Source organism: Camelina sativa, chromosome 18 (assembly GCF_000633955.1).
Source record: "Camelina sativa cultivar DH55 chromosome 18, Cs, whole genome shotgun sequence".
NCBI lineage: Eukaryota > Viridiplantae > Streptophyta > Magnoliopsida > Brassicales > Brassicaceae > Camelina > Camelina sativa.
In genome coordinates this window covers 18,779,443-18,797,329 of record NC_025702.1, presented here as the reverse complement: position 1 = coordinate 18,797,329, position 17,887 = coordinate 18,779,443, and the positions used below count along the sequence as shown (strand labels likewise).

General features: G+C 35.5%; 5 protein-coding genes across 6 annotated transcripts; 1 reads left to right on the top strand and 4 right to left on the bottom strand.

Moving 5' to 3' along the window:
- Nucleotides 1,665-4,322, bottom strand: LOC104762510 (pyruvate kinase, cytosolic isozyme). The gene is made up of 4 exons (XM_010485819.2): nucleotides 4,204-4,322; nucleotides 3,646-3,915; nucleotides 2,731-3,192; nucleotides 1,665-2,645 (listed from the first exon to the last, which is right to left on the bottom strand). Exons 2-4 carry the CDS (start codon nucleotides 3,901-3,903, stop codon nucleotides 1,833-1,835), a joined length of 1,533 nt encoding a protein of 510 aa, XP_010484121.1. The 5' UTR covers nucleotides 3,904-3,915; nucleotides 4,204-4,322; the 3' UTR covers nucleotides 1,665-1,832.
- On the bottom strand, nucleotides 4,649-6,356 carry LOC104762509 (transcription elongation factor SPT4 homolog 2). Its single transcript, XM_019239926.1, has 5 exons — nucleotides 6,184-6,356; nucleotides 5,967-6,058; nucleotides 5,485-5,540; nucleotides 5,090-5,151; nucleotides 4,649-4,981 (listed from the first exon to the last, which is right to left on the bottom strand). The coding sequence occupies exons 1-5, from the start codon at nucleotides 6,271-6,273 to the stop codon at nucleotides 4,931-4,933; spliced, it is 351 nt and encodes a 116-aa protein (XP_019095471.1). The 5' UTR covers nucleotides 6,274-6,356; the 3' UTR covers nucleotides 4,649-4,930.
- Nucleotides 8,066-8,574, bottom strand: LOC109130584 (defensin-like protein 6). Its single transcript, XM_019240282.1, has 2 exons — nucleotides 8,466-8,574; nucleotides 8,066-8,285 (listed from the first exon to the last, which is right to left on the bottom strand). Exons 1-2 carry the CDS (start codon nucleotides 8,518-8,520, stop codon nucleotides 8,122-8,124), a joined length of 219 nt encoding a protein of 72 aa, XP_019095827.1. The 5' UTR covers nucleotides 8,521-8,574; the 3' UTR covers nucleotides 8,066-8,121.
- LOC104762508 (serine/threonine-protein kinase SRK2H-like) lies at nucleotides 11,682-13,881 on the top strand. The gene is made up of 9 exons (XM_010485818.2): nucleotides 11,682-12,098; nucleotides 12,242-12,316; nucleotides 12,399-12,500; nucleotides 12,578-12,631; nucleotides 12,716-12,808; nucleotides 12,900-12,992; nucleotides 13,083-13,187; nucleotides 13,283-13,381; nucleotides 13,461-13,881. Exons 1-9 carry the CDS (start codon nucleotides 11,979-11,981, stop codon nucleotides 13,791-13,793), a joined length of 1,074 nt encoding a protein of 357 aa, XP_010484120.1. The 5' UTR covers nucleotides 11,682-11,978; the 3' UTR covers nucleotides 13,794-13,881.
- LOC104762507 (TOM1-like protein 2) lies at nucleotides 13,922-17,838 on the bottom strand. 2 transcript variants are annotated; one of them, XM_010485817.2, is made up of 11 exons: nucleotides 17,516-17,838; nucleotides 16,800-16,859; nucleotides 16,405-16,517; nucleotides 16,079-16,157; nucleotides 15,869-15,967; nucleotides 15,648-15,761; nucleotides 15,382-15,542; nucleotides 15,226-15,301; nucleotides 15,022-15,107; nucleotides 14,648-14,938; nucleotides 13,922-14,519 (listed from the first exon to the last, which is right to left on the bottom strand). In XM_010485817.2, exons 3-11 carry the CDS (start codon nucleotides 16,503-16,505, stop codon nucleotides 14,162-14,164), a joined length of 1,365 nt encoding a protein of 454 aa, XP_010484119.1. In that variant the 5' UTR covers nucleotides 16,506-16,517; nucleotides 16,800-16,859; nucleotides 17,516-17,838; the 3' UTR covers nucleotides 13,922-14,161. The 2 variants fall into 2 exon arrangements, with proteins under 2 accessions (XP_010484119.1, XP_010484118.1); XM_010485816.1 differs by lacking the exon at nucleotides 16,800-16,859 and having other exon boundaries at nucleotides 17,516-17,694.

Sequence of the window (17,887 nt, the reverse complement as noted above, 5' to 3'; positions counted from 1 at the left end):
AAAATTTGGCATGTAAATTAGATATATCCTAAGATACAATGGACATTAATTGGATGTAAATAAGTACGCTATGGATTAAAAACCGGCTCAAAATATTCGGTAATCTTAAGGAGGATCCGGATAATTGAATCGGTTATAATTTTAGTTAAAAATCTGACCTGAAGTTGGCAAAAAGCCAAAAAGTGATTATACCCTATTGTACTTTAAAAATGTATTTTGAGCTCTATATGTGGATATACTTGTTTGGTTATAAATGTCCTAAGAAAAATTTTAAAATATATATCCGTTTATAAAAATTCAAATCACATCATATGATGAAAAAAAATCTAAAATTATATTAATTTAATGTATTAAATAGTAATTAAAATAATTAAATATATGATTAAAGTGCAAGGAGAATTATATTTTAATCTAACATACTGATTTAAATTAGGTAGATAGTTTTTAGGAAATTAATATTATTAAATAAGAAAATGATTGTGTTTGGTTGCAAGGATTGTAGAGAATTTAATTGAGACTTGTTTGGATACACAGAGAGGATGACACAAAAATGTACTTCAAAAATGTTAAGATAGATTAATTAATCATAGTGGGTTGTATTAAGAAATTGAAGTGAGACACATCAACCATTATCTGGAAGGTCTGTAATCTAGCTATATCTACATATTTCAGCTCAAGTTTAGTTTAGTTGCTGATTCAATAAAATTTGTATTATCAAGGTTGATTCAGAGATTTTTTCCCCCAAGCGTACACTTTTAGGGCATGAAGAGGTTGTAATGATGGCTTTCTGGAGTCCTCACGATACAAAACTTATCTCATGTGGGGAAGAGGAAGTTATAAAGCAATTAGATGCGGATCTGTTTCATGTGGCTGGTTTAACGATGGTTTAGGCATTATAGGTGTCATGGCAAACAACGAAATACTGTTTCCCATTAGCCGTCATGGCTACATCAGAAAGCTTTGGATCCTTTCCTTCATTTAGATTTAGCTCAACATCTAGGTCAGTTCCCTTAGAAGACCGCGACTCCCTTCGAGTTAGATACCACAACAGTATTTCATTGTTTGCCATGACACCTATAATGCCTAAACCATCGTTAAACCAGCCACATGAAACAGATCCGACACTTCTTTCATAAGTGTGGACACATTGTCCTGATTCCGCATCCCATTGCTTTATAACTTCCTCTTCCCCACATGAGATAAGTTTTGTATCGTCAGGACTCCAGAAAGCCATCATTACAGCCTCCTCATGCCCCAAAAGTATACGCTTGGGGAAAAAATCTCTGAATCAACCTTGATAAAACATTTTTTATTGAATCAGCAACTAAACTAAACTTGAGCTGAAATATGTAGATATAGCTAGATTACAGACGTTCCAGATAATGTGATACGGAACCATGAAGCCTTAACTTATTATTAAATTATTAGGTTTCCTTTACATAATTAGATTAAGGCTTTGGAATATTTACTTATTAAGGTTTAGGTCGGTAGTACTAGGGTCTATAAAAGGACTCCTTATTCTAATGAGAATATGAAGCCCCCAAGAATTAACCTTAATCTCTAAGAGAGAATTAGGGTTAAGAGGGAGCTAAGCTTTTACATCTTTCTTAATTCTCAAGCAATAAAGTGGTTCATAACATAATGGTTGATCTGTCTCACTTCAATTTCTTAAAACAACCCACTATGATTAATTAATGTCATAAGTACATGAATTCATAATCTTATAAGCTAAAACAGCAAAGGAAAGAGCAGAAATGAAAACACTTTTCAGGAACCTATTCCCTGTTCTTTATTTCATCAAGAAAAACTAACCAAAAATAAAATTCAAGATATCACTTCACCACGCAGATCTTGATAACCGAAGCAGCTCCAATACGGTGCAGAGCCACCACAGCATCACCATGGTTACACAGTCCTTTCTCCGTCGCTGACTTCAAAGCTGACTCAATAATCTCCTCTGTAGATTCACTATCAGTGGCTTTTGCAGATCCTTCAGCCAAAACCGGAATCAGACCTCTATATATCAAACTATGCCTCGCTGGCGACTCATCGCTGCAACTCCAGTTAAAGGTATCGCTGGTGAAAACTGGAACAACCACTGATAGGATTGGAACAGCTGGTCTGTACTTAGCCACCAGTTTTGCCGTTGTACCTCCTCGGGTCAACACGATAATGAGTTTGGCTTTGGCTTTGTTTGCAGTTCGTACAGCTGATGATGCAAGACTCTCAAGTGTGCTCATTGGAAGTGGAGTTGCTCTAATCATCTCCTTGAAGATTGTGTTGTAGTCAAGCGATGATTCTGCCTCGATGCAGATTTTAGCCATTGTTTTCACTGCTATTTCAGGGTAAGCCCCTGCAGCACTTTCTCCGCTAAGCATCACACAGTCAGTGCCATCGAGAACCGCGTTTGCTACATCAGTGGCTTCAGCTCGTGTAGGTCGTGGTGATTTGATCATAGACTCGAGCATTTGAGTGGCTGTGACCACTGGTTTACCCGCTAGGTTACACTTGTAGATCATCATCTTTTGAGCCAAGAAGATCTTCTCGATTGGAATCTCCATCCCAAGATCACCACGAGCAACCATGAATGCATCGGTTTCACGCAAGATCTCATCAAAATTCAGCACTCCTTCTTGGTTCTCAACCTTAAATAAGATTTAAATTTTTTAATCACAAGCCTACCTTTAAAACAACTTTTAGCCACAGATGAAATAAAGTGTAACTTTGTACCTTCGACATCAACATGATACTCTTAGAATGTGATCCAAGTACTTTCCGGACGTTAACAAGATCTGAACCTTTGCGAACAAACGAAAGAGCAATCATATCGATGTGGTTTGGAACACCCCATTTAAGAATATCTTCTACATCCTTGTCAGTCAATGTTGGGAGATCAACAACAACACCAGGGAGATTCACATTCTTTCTTTCACCTAGCATCGCTGTATTTTCACATCGACATATAACAGTCCCAGACTTTGGATCACATGAGACCACAGCAAGACTTATGCTTCCATCTGCACATAGTATGGTATTTCCCGGCTTCACATCCACTGGCAACTTTTTGTAGCTCATGGAAATCGTTTTTTCATCACCCTTGATGTCATAATCAGTGGTGATTGTGATCTCCTGACCTTCCTTTAGTTGTATAGGGTTCCCATCTTTCAAGAAACCGGTACGAATCTCAGGCCCCTGTGATGTAACACTCATATTATTTACTGAAATGGTTCTAACACAGACATAGACTCCAACTACCTAATGTTTCTCTAAGTAACACAAAAGATCTAGAAGTTGCTATTTTGAGCCAACGTCATCAATAAACATCTGTTTCACTGAGATCAAAAACAATAATAAGCAAACTGGAAACACTAAATGCCTAGTGCTCAAACAGCAAACAAAGACACTCTTAAGATCAAAAATGTGCTGAGTCGTCTTCTTAACTTCCGTTATCATAAGATAACTTTCTTTCTCTCTACTGAAAATTCACAGCTCAACTACAAAGAGTGTAAACAGTCTAGAGCAAAATCGTAACAAAACACAATCTAGATCCTAGTTCATAAGTGAGATGAACACAATTCAAGGTTTACTACAAACTTGTAAAGAAACAAGTCTACGAAGAAAAGAAGAGAAGAGAAAGAGAGAAACCTTAGTATCAAGCATAGCAGCAGCGAGAATGCCGGTATTAAGCATAGCGGTGCGGAGATTGTCAAGAGTCTCTTGATGATAGTCATGGCTTCCATGAGAGAAATTGAAACGAGCAACATTCATGCCGGCTCTTAGAAGCTTCTCAATCATTGTCACAGACCGAGACGCAGGTCCTAACGTACAAACGATCTTAGTCTTTGGAGTCCTCCCATCATTAGGTAGCTCCTTGAGTATCCCTTCTATGTCTATGTTGGACATTTTTGCGTTACTCTACACAACAAAAAGACTAATCAGACTCCTCCTATGAACATTTGGATCATCATAATATACCCATCAATCCAAAATCTTCGATAAAAGAATCTAAAACCTAAGATCATGATCCATCTTAATAGAGAAGTGACAAAACCCAAAAAAAAAAAAAAAAAAAAAAAAAAAAAAAAACCAGACTTTACATCGATTCATCGCAAAAAGTGATCATAACTGATCAAAAAAGTCCACCAAACTAGCGTAAAAGACGGGATTTTTATAGATTCAGACGAATGAAATGAATGTTCTTACCAGTGATCTGATCGGTTTAGAGACTGGATCTAAAGAATTGCGAAACAGATATACTGAAAACGCAGAGCTTTTGTGGTTTTTGTTTAGAGTGTGAAAGCCGCCGGAGACTCTGAATTTTGTTGTTAAACCAAGCCGAGTTTATAACGGCGTGCTATAACTGCCACGTGGAATTTATTAAACTGAGTGAGACCCAATTAGAAATTTTTATTTACTTATTAAAAAAAAAATGTATCGCGGACTTGTTCGTTTATTTTGTTGTTTGTAATTTTGTATATCTATTTTTTTTTTTTTTTTTTTGTAAATCGTTGAAAATTAGTTACAGAATTGTCGAACGAACATGCCTATGAGTCATAATAGGATTATAAATGCCATTATTCTAACAAGAAGAATATGCTTTTGGATCTAAATTCTAAAGAGTTGTGTACTCTTTCGAGAAGGTCTAAGCTTTTCATGTGTAACGCAACCTTTTTTTAGATTTAGGCTTGTCTTCTCCAGATCTTGACTACACAAATTTCTTCTTTCAGTTCTCTCATTAGAAGATTTTTTTTTTTTTTTTAAGACTTACAAGGAAGAAGCCTAAAGGAGTCTTGACTTGTAGGAGGAGTCTTGACTTGAAGAAGATAGATTCAAAATAACGTAGCACCTTATCAATGTGTACATAGAAGCTTAAAATGAGAAAGAGCACTACTTGGTCTTGTATTCTTGCCTTCTTCATGATGGTTTTGCTTCACATGCGTTTCGGCAGAACATATTGTACATGCTCTTCTTGGCATAGGATCTGCCAGTGAATCAACACAACGCACAGTTTGAAAAAAAACAGAAATCAAACATAACTTAAGCTAGTAAGCTACTAATGTGTTGCCAAGTCTAGTTTCAAATCGTTTACCTGCATTTCCTCAGGGAGTGGCTCTGACACCGCAAGAGTGTAGCAACCAGGAGCAAACTTCCCTGTCAAAATTTAGCAACCTCCTACAATCAGCAAATCAAACAAGGAGCCAAAATGTCTTGAATCTCTTTAGATCTATAGTCCATATTCCAATAAACAGGAGACACATTACACATTACGTCATCACTCATTGGATATCTCATGGTCAATTTCTTAACACAAAATAAAAAGAAAAGATGTGCTGATGAATGTAATAGTAATCTAACCATCTATAATCTACCAGAGTATTAATAATTGGAGAATAAGAGCACATTAATAATGGAAAGAAGAAGCTACGGATTGTTTTGGTGAGCTCAAACAGGAATAGTTAAAGAGAGGGGGATAAACATTCTTACCGATTCTTAACCACCTAGCCGCCCAGCTTCTACTTGGATCCATCACAGAGATTATACTGCAAAACAATCTTAACATCAGTAGCTAGAATTATGAAAACATCAACTTAGACAAAGAGACACAACCCACTTATTCTCTCACTTCAATTTCTTAATACAACTCTTAAAGCAGCAAGCTTTGGGATATTTGCCACTAACTATGTAACAATTGAATAACTAATTCAACATTCAACAGGAATTTGAATTCAAACTGAGCTCAGAAACAAAAAAAGCAGCAATCTGTGATTCAGAAAGTAGTCTAAGTTCATCCTTAAGCAGAATCACTCCAAAGTCGAGAACTTTTCCACAACTATACTACATACATTAAAGCAAATCTTTTGAAACCCTAGAAGAAGTGAACTGAAATTTGAAACAGTACCCATCAACGCAAAGACTTTTGCCTAGGGAAGAAAAAGTAAAGTAAAGGTTTAAAATCCATGAAATACCCATTGAAATTAGGGGTAGTGACCTCCACGATACGTTCGTGATCCTCTTCCATCTTGAAGAAAGGACAGTTCTCGCAACCAGCGTCTCTGAACTGTTTAAACCAAAATCAAAACAGCTTATCAAACACCATATAGCTTATTAAAGAAAGAAAGAAAGAAAGAAAAGCAAAACCCTAATAAAATAGAAGAAAGAGTGAAAAGAGTAGAAGAAAAAAACCTGGTCATAGGTCTTGACAAGTCGGCAACGAAGACAAGCCCTAAGCTCATGGCCGAAACTAGTCGGAATTTGAGCTGGTGCGCTTCCCATTATCGCTTGTTTTTCACAATCACTTACCTCTCTCGATCTCTCTTCCCAAATCCCCCAGTTTCTTCTTCAGTTCTTCCCAAGTCTTTTAATAAAAACGAAGACAGAGGAGAGGAGTCTTTTCCATTTTCCAGTAATTGGGCCGTATTTGGGCTTTTATTTATGGGCTTTTAATATCACATTAACCATGCATTAATCAACACTCGTTACCAAACTCATCAACAAGTGTTACTGATTTTTGGTTTGATTGATCATTATCATTACTTGTGATGGTTTGCATGTTTAATCTCATCGCTAATTCTATGTATCTTCTTTGTTAAGTCTCTTTCGATGAAACGGCTGTTAAATTTTGATACTAGAGCAAAAAAAATCTATGAATTTTTCAAGATGGAAAATATTACAGATGCTAAAGGAGTCAAGAATTTTTTTTTGCCTCTTGGTTTTGAAAAGAAGCTCAAGAATGAGCTTGAAGGGAGAGCTCGTTCAGATTCTAATAAAGATACACTAACGATGATTTCATAATGTTCCTCCAATCTTTGAAACATTCATATATAGAAACAACTTAATGGATGTGGTATAAGTATATAAGTAAAGTCATTGAAAATCACAGACTAAACCACAACCCTCATCAAAGAGATCAAAAGTAACATTACTCGATGAGTGCATAGTCATATTACCTGTACAATCTCCGAACGATGAATCATCAATCAGCTCACAATCATGATCACAGTATACGGACATCTCACGATCATCAACATTATGAAAGTGACAATTTTCCCGATCATGTACTATTGTCCTTTCTAACATGAACTCCAGCCTCCTTTTTGGGATGACTGAAGGAGGAGGAAGCAAGCTTTTGACCTTTTCCACAATGGCGGGCTTTGAAGCTGCAAACTTTTGATTGTCTATGTTAACTACCATTTGTAAGTCATTCTTCTTCTTTGTGTTGATACCAAGAGGAATGATTTTGTCTTCAAGAATCTGTTGAGCACTCTCCCACTTTCCTTCATCGTGCTTCTCAAACAATTGCTGCTCTAAGAGCAAGATAATCAAATCCCTTTTATTGGGAAGTTAAGACTGCTCCAAAATAGAAACGCTCAAATCTAAATCATATTTTTTTCTCTTTAAAAATCCAAATTATCACAACAGAAATTTAATTTTAATCATAATATAAAGTGTTTTTTTCTCTAAAACACTTACTATTTTCTTTTAATCAATATTGACACTTATGGTTATTAGTCAATTAGTTTAATGGATATGCGATGTGGTGTTGGCTCAAAAGTTTTTACTAATACCACAACTATAAAACATGATTTAAGTAGTAAGTATAAATATAACATCCAAAATTTGTCATGAATTGGGACTAATTAATATTTATTGATAAAATTAAGGATGTCATAAATTAAACAAACATTGTAGTTTTATTGTTATGTGAGGCATGTTATGAATATGGGGGGAAGGTATGTTATGTAAACCAACGGTGAAGTCTGAACTACTCTCTATGATGCTTCACGTCAAGAGTATATCTAGATTTAAGCTAAGAGATGGTGCTTGTTCCAGATGGATTCAGAGATGAATTTTTCCCGGAAGCAAACACTTGTGGGAGATGATAAGCTGGTGGTCAATCATGCTCTGGTTATTAACATTAGTTCCAGTTTTTAAATTTCAATCAACTTAATCCAAAAAAAAAAACAAATAATTAATTGCTTGTTTCTAGATCAACATAATCATAAATTTTGTTTATCTAGATTAACATAAAGAGAAACGTTATTATTATTATTATTATTATCAATATTCGAAATGGAAAAAGAAAGAAAAAGATACATTTATTGGATTAATAAGAAACAAAAGTTAGCAAAGACGAGTGCAGTAGCAGCGGCGATGAAAGCCATGACAGTGACCACCGGAAAAGCCCTCGGTACGGCAAATCATGGCACAGTTGTGGTCGCTCCAACACATGCGCTTGAAGTGATGGCTCTTTGATTGGCACATCCTTCCCTCAATCCCAATCTCCTCTAATTAATCAATCAAAATTAATGGATATATCAAATGCAACATATATGTTATAAACACTCTGTGCATTGTAAGTTTTACGTACTGATTTGAAAACATCTATATTTGGTTTGTGGCTCGGTTACACAGCAAAGAATATGAGTTACAAAGGTTTATTTTATTTACGCAAAAAGAAAACTTACGAGATGAGAAGAGGACGAGAAGCAAGAAGAAGGTTGCCAAAAACTTGTTCTCCATTTAAAATCCTATGATGTTTGAGGATCTTCTTCTTCTTTTTTTCTTGTATATGTTGAAAACGTAAGTGGTAAATTGAGCAAGAGCTACCTCTCCATGACTCCATATATATAGTAGAGTTTCTAATCTAGTTTGGTTAGGATTTTTTGTTTTGTTTGGTTACTTAGTGTAGGTAAGGTTATTTTATTAACAAATATATTTTGACGATTTGTATTAAAATCACCTAAACATCGAGTGTTAACCAATTTGTTGATCTAGTTACTTACAACTTATTCTTTCCGTTTCAAAGCAACAAACCATTAATATAACTTTGTTTAATTAATGAACATCGTTTATTCGATTTATAAGAAAGTAGCTAGTCTATCTATTTTTAATATTAACAAAAAAAATGTAAAATTGAATAGAACTTCGAAGAGTTAACTATGAAAGTATAATAAAAATATTTCATGTGTTTATTAGTTTGGACTTAAAAAAATGTCCATATGACATTTGAAACAAATAGAAAACTGTAGTCAGGGGCGGACGTACACTTTAGTTTGTGTGACACGTGCCACATGCGAAATCCTGAAAAAAACATTTTTCAATGGGATTTTAGTTATCATAGTTCAGAAAATAATAATACTTAATTATTGTGCCACACTGAAGTGTGACGGAAGTTCTTTTTATAATATAAACTAAAATTAAATGTAAACTGTATCATAATTTAAGCTATACAATATACATATATTAAGCTAATATAGGTTAAGCCCAACTATTTTAAAACTACTAATGATTAAAGTCCAACTAACTAAAAGTCTAAAACTCAAAGTCTATCAACTGTTTCTTTTATGGGGACATATACCTAGTTTTCATGAGTTCAATGACAGCAATACAACCGCACTATAGAGAGATAAAATTCTTCTTCTTCTATTTTTGATTGTTTCCTGAGATGAAAATTGTTAAGACTACCACACGAAACCGAATGGATGATCAATTTTTAAATAATTGTATGGTTTATTTTATTGAAAAAGAGCACTTAGATAAAATGAAAAATGAGATAGTGATAAAAAGATTTCAAGATATGAAAGATTGTAAAATAGTTTTGTAGGACTTCTTAATATGTTTTTGTTATGACTATTTTTTAACGTTTTATTATTTTGGTTTTTATTTTTTAATAATATTATTATTATATTTTAATTAATTATTTTGTGCCCCATATTAAATAAGTTTCTGCATCCGCCACTCATTGTAGTACTATATGTTTATTGGTTCGATGCTATGAATATGCGTGGGAATGGGATAAACGATGAATTGCATACACGCAATAAAACAAAACAAATTGCAAAAAAAGAAATGTTTATCAAATATACTTCCATTAAACATTGTGAACTTAAGATTGGCTAGAGGACAATGGTCGGCGAATAGCAACAATTTAACACAAGTAAAGAAAACTTGAACTTTCTTATGGGGGAATGGTTCAAGGATAGGACCAGTCACGTGCTTTGTCTCTACTGGACAGTGGGAACTGAACTGCAGAGTTTACCACTCACAGTCTCACGGTGAGACTCTCACCCGCTCACCCATACGCACACTTTGCTAGTCACTAGTCACTAGTCACGTGACTAACAACATTATTTACTTACTATATCAGGCCAGACAAATATATGGGCCTTAAGCCGGCTATAGAGAGATGAAACGTTACAAAAGCCCATACTATGTGAAATATACATACAGTGATACCACCAAAGAAACTCAATTTCGGCCCTTGACGTAGGCAGGACAACAATAATAATAAAAAGAGGAAAAAAAATCAACTTCTGTTCAACAAATAATCTTAAACTTTCTGGCATTTATTCACATTTGAACTCCAATGATGATGCAACAATTTTCTTACTGTAGTATAATGTATAAACCATTATGTTACATGTCAATATGTATGTCATAGCCTCATAGGTTTTGCGTTTTTATTTTAGCAAATTATTCTTATTGAATGTGATTATATGTAAACAAAAACAAACACAAAAATACAACTGTCGAAACAACTAATTTCCTACTTGATGCGTTACGAGCCATGATTGATTACAGTTTGCAGATATACTCTTTAAATAATGATGCGTGTACTATACCAACTACAACAAATATAGATCTCACCATTTAAAAAAAAAATAGTTTCATTTGTATCTGTAATCTACAAGAATTAAGCTACATTACAAATTCAAAGAGTTCTTTCGAAAAGAATACAAAACAATATTATCCACAACAAGTAAAATTATTGATCACCATTCTTTTGAATTTATTTACGTATGAGAAAGTGTATGTAGAGCAACCAACCCCACGTGGTTGTCAATAGATTGGCCCATAGTTACGGAAAACAACTTCACATGATGATGAGATGTATCTTTTTATTATTATGGGGTCATACATATTTTTTCATCAAAACCTTATTATATAATATGTTTTTCAAAAAAAAAAAAACCTTATTATATAATACAAGGTTTGACAATTGAACCATGTTATATTTATTACAACATGAAGGGTGGTTATGAATCAATAAGTCTTTGTCATGTGATGGCCGGCTTGACTGCTCCAAGTGTAAGTAAACTCGTAGTTATAAAATAATGTAAATTAGTAGTAACGTATACTTAGTAATTTATGACTATTGACTAATCCAAGTAATCAATGGGGTTTGTCTCTTTTAAACCGACCTCGACCATGCGACCAACACAAGAAGAAGATTAAACAAATATTATTAGCATCCATCTCTGTAAACAGCTGAAATATAATTTCGGATCTAATTTCTTTATTATAGAGAATATTTTGATTTCGTGTTAACAACTATCAACAAAATTCAATCATTCATAGTTGTTGAAAAAAAAACTATCAACAAAATAACACATTCCACTTACTATTTATTTACTAATCCAAAAAAAAAAAATCAATTATATTCATACTTTTGTTTTTGTGTGTACCTACACACTGTTAGATTTTTTTAATTCAAATCAGAACTAAACAATTCATATAAATGTTTTGAACGTTATATATTAAATAATTGTAATTTATTGGCATAAATCTAACGAGTAAAGTAAGATACAAGGCAGACTAGTTTATTAGTATACAATTAGATAATTATTAAAATACAATTACAGAGAATGATTGATTAGTGACCGTCAGATTAAACTGAAGCTGGTCATCGGAACTAGCAAACCCTCTTCACGTGCCTCACTTCCATACCCATCTCCTCCGTTCACTCCTCCATCATCGATACTTACACCCAAATACATACACACCGTTACATACACCATGAGTGTAAGTATACGCGCAGGTGTGGGAGCACTCTCAGATCCCTATGAAACTAACGCTTTATAAGAAGATGAACCATTTTCTAAAAACGAACCCAACTCCAAGTGTGAGTGACACATTCTCAACGAGATCGTGCTCCTACACAACACACAGTCACATACACAACTTTGGAGAAGGAAGAGATGGACAAGTATGAGGTTGTGAAGGATTTGGGAGCTGGGAATTTTGGTGTGGCTCGTCTTCTTAGACACAAAGAGACCAAACAACTCGTTGCCATGAAATACATCGAGAGAGGTCGCAAGGTTTGATCTTTATTTCCTTCTTCCTTTATAATCATCAAAGGTTTTGCCTTTTTAGACTTGAAGTTAACTTTGATCAGGTGAAATTTTGGGATGATTGAGAGATTATGATTTGACATTTTTGATTGTAATACGTTGGGTTGCAGATAGATGAGAATGTGGCCAGAGAGATTATCAATCACAGATCACTTAGGCATCCAAATATCATCAGATTTAAGGAGGTTTGTTGATATTTGTGTGTATAGTCTCTTATTACTTTTTACTGTGATTAAAGAACTTTAAAAACGGAGTAATTTTTGGTAGGTGGTTCTGACTCCAACTCATCTTGCTATTGTGATGGAGTATGCTTCTGGTGGAGAGCTCTTTGAACGAATCTGTAATGCTGGTAGATTCAGTGAAGCTGAGGTGTGATATTGTCATTTTCTTTCTCTAAAATTCTCTGATTCTTGATTTATGAATCTCCATCTTGCTATTTTCCTCAGGCTAGATACTTCTTTCAGCAGCTGATTTGTGGCGTGGATTACTGTCACTCCTTGGTATTTATACATCCCAAATCTCAATGAATGTGAAAGGAGAGATCTTTGCTTCGTTTTGTATAATCTTTTTATTTGTTTCTGTAGCAAATCTGTCATAGAGATCTGAAGCTTGAGAACACACTGCTTGATGGTAGTCCTGCGCCACTTTTGAAAATTTGTGATTTTGGTTACTCCAAGGTCATTCATTCATCAGTCTCTATTTCTTCTTTTGTATCAGTTCTGCTTCCCATCATTTTGATCTCATAAGTTTCTATTTCTTCTTGTGCAGTCATCTCTGCTTCACTCTAGACCTAAATCAACTGTTGGTACTCCAGCTTACATCGCACCTGAAGTTCTTTCCCGAAGAGAATATGACGGAAAGGTAATGTTACTTATGTCTTCTTCAATGGTTTGATCCTTAATTGTCACTTGTTAATGGAACTCTTTGGTGTTTCGTGTTTGTGTTATGTAGCATGCGGATGTTTGGTCTTGTGGTGTGACTCTTTATGTGATGTTGGTTGGAGGTTATCCGTTTGAAGACCCTGATGATCCGAGAAACTTCAGGAAAACAATCCAAGTATTAACCAACTCCTCAAATTAATTCCTCATAGCATCCTTTTCACTTCAGTTCTTCTACTAAGTGTTTTATGATGTTGTGAAAATGTTCTGCAGCGTATAATGGCTGTCCAGTACAAGATCCCAGATTACGTTCACATATCGCAGGAGTGCAAGCACCTTCTCTCTCGCATATTTGTCACTAATTCAGCTAAGGTACATTCTCATTTTTTCTGAGTTTAAGCTGTCTTTTCTATGTTTCGATCTTTTGATGAGATGTCTTAAAATTCTGCAGAGAATCACGCTTAAAGAGATCAAGAAGCATCCATGGTATTTAAAGAACTTGCCAAAGGAGCTTACAGAGTCTGCTCAAGCAACGTACTACAAGAGAGAAACCCCGAGCTTTTCCCTCCAAAGCGTAGAGGACATAATGAAGATCGTTGGAGAAGCAAGGAGTCCAGCTCCGTCGTCTAATGCTGTCAATGGCTTTGATGAAGATGAAGAAGATGTGGAGGAAGAGGTTGAAGAAGAAGAGGAAGAGGAGGAGGAAGAAGAGGAAGAGGAAGAAGATGAATACGAGAAGCATGCCAAAGAGGCGCATTCTTGCCAAGAGCCTCCCAAAGCTTAATAAATGTCTCACTCTGTTGTTTTAATTTTTTACTATTCAGTCTCTTATCTTTACCTTAATGTGAATTCAAAGTTTCAAAATTTATCTACGCAATTGACTAAATCAGTTACCGTACAACATAAAGGCAACATTTGAACATTCGGCTTCATATGAGCAGGAACAGTAACACAAGTGTGAAGTGGAAGGAAGTACTTTACTCGTATACATAACCAGATCTCGTCGTTCGTGCTATATTCTAAATTCACAACACTAGAGAAGGAGAGAAGGAGAAGTACACACAACACAAACTTTTTCCATCTGTAAATTACCTAAAGAAACGAGCGTGAAAGAATACATATATATGATGGATGATGAGAGCTTTGGTTGTTTCAGTCACTGAAGTCTATGCTTCCACTACGTGAGCTGCTGCCATCGCGGCTATGCAAAGAAAGGCCTCTCATATGACCTGGTAAACCGGAGGCACCGTCAACTTTCTTCTCCTTGAAGAATTTTTCCCTCTCAACGTGTTTTGCAGGTGGTGGTGGAATTACAACAGGTGGGGATTGCGAATGGCTATCACCGGATTGCGAACGACTATCACCACCACGTGATGCCTCCTCTGATGGTAATGGACGAATAAGTGGACGGTTAAGTCTTTCGTTATGGATTGCTGATCCAGGTAAGCCTTGTGGAGGTGATGGCTCTTCTTCATCCTCAGGCATTGCTCTAGCTTTCCCTTTTCGCAATCTGAAAGCATATATTCACATGGATCCTTAGTCTTCGCACCATGTATAACCATCTTTTATTACAAGAATTTATGAGGCAATCAACTTTGTAATTTCCAATTCGAGATTAAGTAATTTGAGGGGACAGACCTTCTGAATAACTGCTCAGGCTCTTCTTCCTCATCTTCTTCCTCAAGCTTAAGATGGGCTTGGTTAGAAATGGAGCTGCTTGATTCGGTTTTTGCATTAGAAGCCTTTAGCTCGGGTTTCTGGTGACCATTTAAGATAGGATGGACAGGTTCGAGATTGGAATTATATCCATTGGATGTAGTAGACCTGCTAGGAACTGTGATTCTACCAGACAGCAAATCTTCATGTCTGTTGAGAATTCTCTGAAGTTGCTCATTCAATTCAATTGCTTTAGAAACTGCTTTTTCATCCCTGCATAAACAAAACTGGTTGACATACTTGAAAGACAAATTCTATTAACATGCCCTCTAAACCAAGAGAGAAAGGAGATTTGCCTTGATGTCATGACGAGGTGCATTACACGCTCTTTCTGAAACGAACATTGCTCAACAAGATCAAGAGTAAACTCATCTTTCGCCCCCTGGATGAACAAAAGTGGATCAAACTGGAGTCATTCTTAGGTTGAGAGACTAGAAAGGTAGCTTAAGAATGTCTGTTTATTGGAGGTAACTATACAAAGTCAAGAGGATATTATATACCTCAGGATTTTGAGAATCGACTGCGTCAAGCACTTCCTTCAAAACTTCTAATGCAGTACTAGCCTTTTGTAAAATGCTATAACAAAAGAGATAAAACAGCATAAATCTCTTATAATTAACTAAAAATTGATAACTGACATGTGGGGAAGAAGTTACCTCGAAGGCGAGACAGTTTGAGATTCTCGCTGCTGAGTAGTAGCAGGCACCTCATTTCTAGCAGATGCAAGTTGTTCATTGAGCGTATTTCTTGGAATAGCTTGAGCAGTGACCACGACTGGTGTAGCATTAGGTCTCTGAGTAAATTTAACTCCTGCGTGCTGGAGGTAACAGAAGATAACAAAAAGAAAAGCTCTCAGTCATATCTAACTTCGATTCATCAACAACAGACTCACAGAATTTGAATCTTCATTTTTTAAACTCACCACTAAATCACAGTATGCTGTATAATACTGAGGGAATTTTCCTGAAGCGCCACCAAGGGAGGTTTGAGTTGCATCAAGAAGAAGAAAAATCCTCTCTCTTACAGGCAAATCCGACTAGAAGGTGTTCGAAAAATGCCAACCAAACAATTTGCAAACTAAAATAAGCAGCTTAACTCTCAAATTGGTAGAAAAGTAACATCCAGAAACAGAAATGGACATACTTTTTTCTTTACTATCTTCACAAGTGTAGGGAGTACACCTGTATCTATAACCTGCTTATGAATACTTTCTCCAATATTATTCATCAACATCTCCAGCAACTGCAAGAACAAAGAAAACAACAGGTTATGTTACAAAAGCGTTCAGAAGTATTGGCATTTTCATAAAGCATAATTCTGCAAATATAAGATAGATCTGGACCAGGAACCTACCTGGACAGCATATAATTGAGTATTTGGGTTCTTGCTTCCCAAGCGTTTTTTGATAGCCTTAATAACATCTTTTGCTTGCCTGTTTACAATAGAAGACTCGTTATCAGAAGAAATAAAGTAAAAGTGTGTCCAAGACAATGCAAAAGTAAAGCATTTATTTATCTCAATCATTGAGGATGATTAAACATAATACCAACAACAATTTAATCACCAGCAAAAATATCACTTTTACAGAAAGAAAAGCAGTCTGGTTTGGTGTAAGCTATATATTATGCATTAGTGTCCTAATTGTATTAGAAAATTGGAAAAACCCTGGCTCGTCATACCTTTCATCTCGAGCAGCTAGTTCACAGATCTCAATGTTTTTGGCCCAGTCCACATCAGCAAGCTTCTCACTTGTCGCAGAACTTACAAGCTCCGCAGCCATTTTTTTTGTTATCTGCATGAGACAGAGATAATTAGCACCTAAAGATTCTCAGCATGACCAACCAAGACACATATTGCTGATTTCAAGATCAGATACTTAGTTCATGCTAAGCAAAAGAACAGCAAAGAGAAAAGATGTGTTATATAGCTATGCTAAACAAGAACATGAAGAGCAGCCAAAAAAGGGTGGTCGAACAGAACATAAAGGTTCAACAGATCATATAACAGGCTTTTTTCTCTCGGTTATTGAAGCTTTTATGCATTGATTGGGAGCTAGATCGGTAAGGGGACCTACATTTGACTGTTAAATGAGTTTTGCTTCCAAGTATAGTTTGAATGCACAATAGCTGCTAAGCTGCAATCAATGAGATCATGTCAGGACACATGTCTAGACAAAGCCTAAGCTCCTTCTCCCTCTCTCTTTTATTCCCTCTACTTCAATTTAAAAAACCCCATAGAGCCATGAGCATCCCTAATTAGGGATAGTTAAAAAAAGAAGACAACACAAAACACCACTTGGCAACTAGAGAGCTAAGAGAAGCTTTCAACTTACACTTCCTCAAGCTTGAAACGTTCAGAAATCAGTCAATCTCAAAACCAAGAACAAATGTGTAAGAGGACAATAATAATGAATTAAACCACACGAGACAGATAAAACAAATAAGAAGCTGGACCTCCTCCCCTTCCGATAAAAAGAAAAAGTTGACATTTTTCCCTATTTTTAGTGTCTCTCTATATCGAAGAGATCACTAAAAACGATAAAGGTTCATCCTTGTTGATCACAACAACACATACCCAAATCTAGGAAAGAGACACACAATCCCGGATCACGAAGAAGACGGAATACATTTATATAAAATAAAACGGACAATTTGATCCAAATAAATAGAATAAAATCTAGCTGTGGGAAACAATCAGAGCCCAAAAATAGATCTTAAAAAATCAGAAGCAAACGTATGAAACGGAACAATCAAGTGGATAACGATAAGAGTGAAACAAACCCTGACTCACCTGAGAAGACGACGGAGAGGATAACTAAAGGGAGATATAACAAGAAAGTTAAGTAAGAGTTTGATAAACCCTAATCAGCTTTGAGCATTTCAAAGAGACGTAAAGAAGACGAAGAAGAAGACAGAGCCAGATCGGTGTGACACGGCAAAAAAGAAAAGAAAAAATGAAAGACGAAGCCTTTGTTGCGCCTCTTCTTCCTTCTTTCACCGATTTAATTAATTTCCTTTTAAATTAATCGTAAAAAAAACAGTGTTTTTTCTTTGTACTGCTTACCTTTTTTAATTAGAGATTAGATTAGTATAATCTTACAGTTAATTGATTTTTATTTATTAAAAGAAAAAAAGGTAAAAAAAAAAAAAAAAAAAAAAAAAA

Bases quoted from the DNA above. Each gene is read 5' to 3' on its own strand.
- LOC104762509 (XM_019239926.1), bottom strand. From the start codon at position 6,273: ATGGGAAGCGCACCAGCTCAAATTCCGACTAGTTTCGGCCATGAGCTT. The intron at 6,059-6,183 runs GTTTTTTTCTTC...TGGTTTAAACAG, and splicing joins TTGTCAAGACCTATGACCAG to TTCAGAGACGCTGGTTGCGA. The intron at 5,541-5,966 runs GTATTTCATGGA...ATTGTTTTGCAG, and splicing joins ACTACCCCTAATTTCAATGG to TATAATCTCTGTGATGGATC.
- LOC104762508 (XM_010485818.2), top strand. From the start codon at position 11,979: ATGGACAAGTATGAGGTTGTGAAGGATTTGGGAGCTGGGAATTTTGGT. The intron at 12,317-12,398 runs GTTTGTTGATAT...AATTTTTGGTAG, and splicing joins ATATCATCAGATTTAAGGAG to GTGGTTCTGACTCCAACTCA. The intron at 12,809-12,899 runs GTCATTCATTCA...CTTCTTGTGCAG, and splicing joins GTGATTTTGGTTACTCCAAG to TCATCTCTGCTTCACTCTAG.
- LOC104762507 (XM_010485817.2), bottom strand. From the start codon at position 16,505: ATGGCTGCGGAGCTTGTAAGTTCTGCGACAAGTGAGAAGCTTGCTGAT. The intron at 15,543-15,647 runs GTGAGTTTAAAA...TGTTACCTCCAG, and splicing joins CAGCATACTGTGATTTAGTG to CACGCAGGAGTTAAATTTAC. The intron at 15,302-15,381 runs GTAACTTCTTCC...CTTTTGTTATAG, and splicing joins CAAACTGTCTCGCCTTCGAG to CATTTTACAAAAGGCTAGTA.
- LOC104762510 (XM_010485819.2), bottom strand. From the start codon at position 3,903: ATGTCCAACATAGACATAGAAGGGATACTCAAGGAGCTACCTAATGAT. The intron at 3,193-3,645 runs GTTTCTCTCTTT...GTTACATCACAG, and splicing joins CTGCTATGCTTGATACTAAG to GGGCCTGAGATTCGTACCGG. The intron at 2,646-2,730 runs GTACAAAGTTAC...ATCTTATTTAAG, and splicing joins GTATCATGTTGATGTCGAAG to GTTGAGAACCAAGAAGGAGT.
- LOC109130584 (XM_019240282.1), bottom strand. From the start codon at position 8,520: ATGGAGAACAAGTTTTTGGCAACCTTCTTCTTGCTTCTCGTCCTCTTC. The intron at 8,286-8,465 runs GTAAGTTTTCTT...TTGATTAATTAG, and splicing joins TCTCGTCCTCTTCTCATCTC to AGGAGATTGGGATTGAGGGA.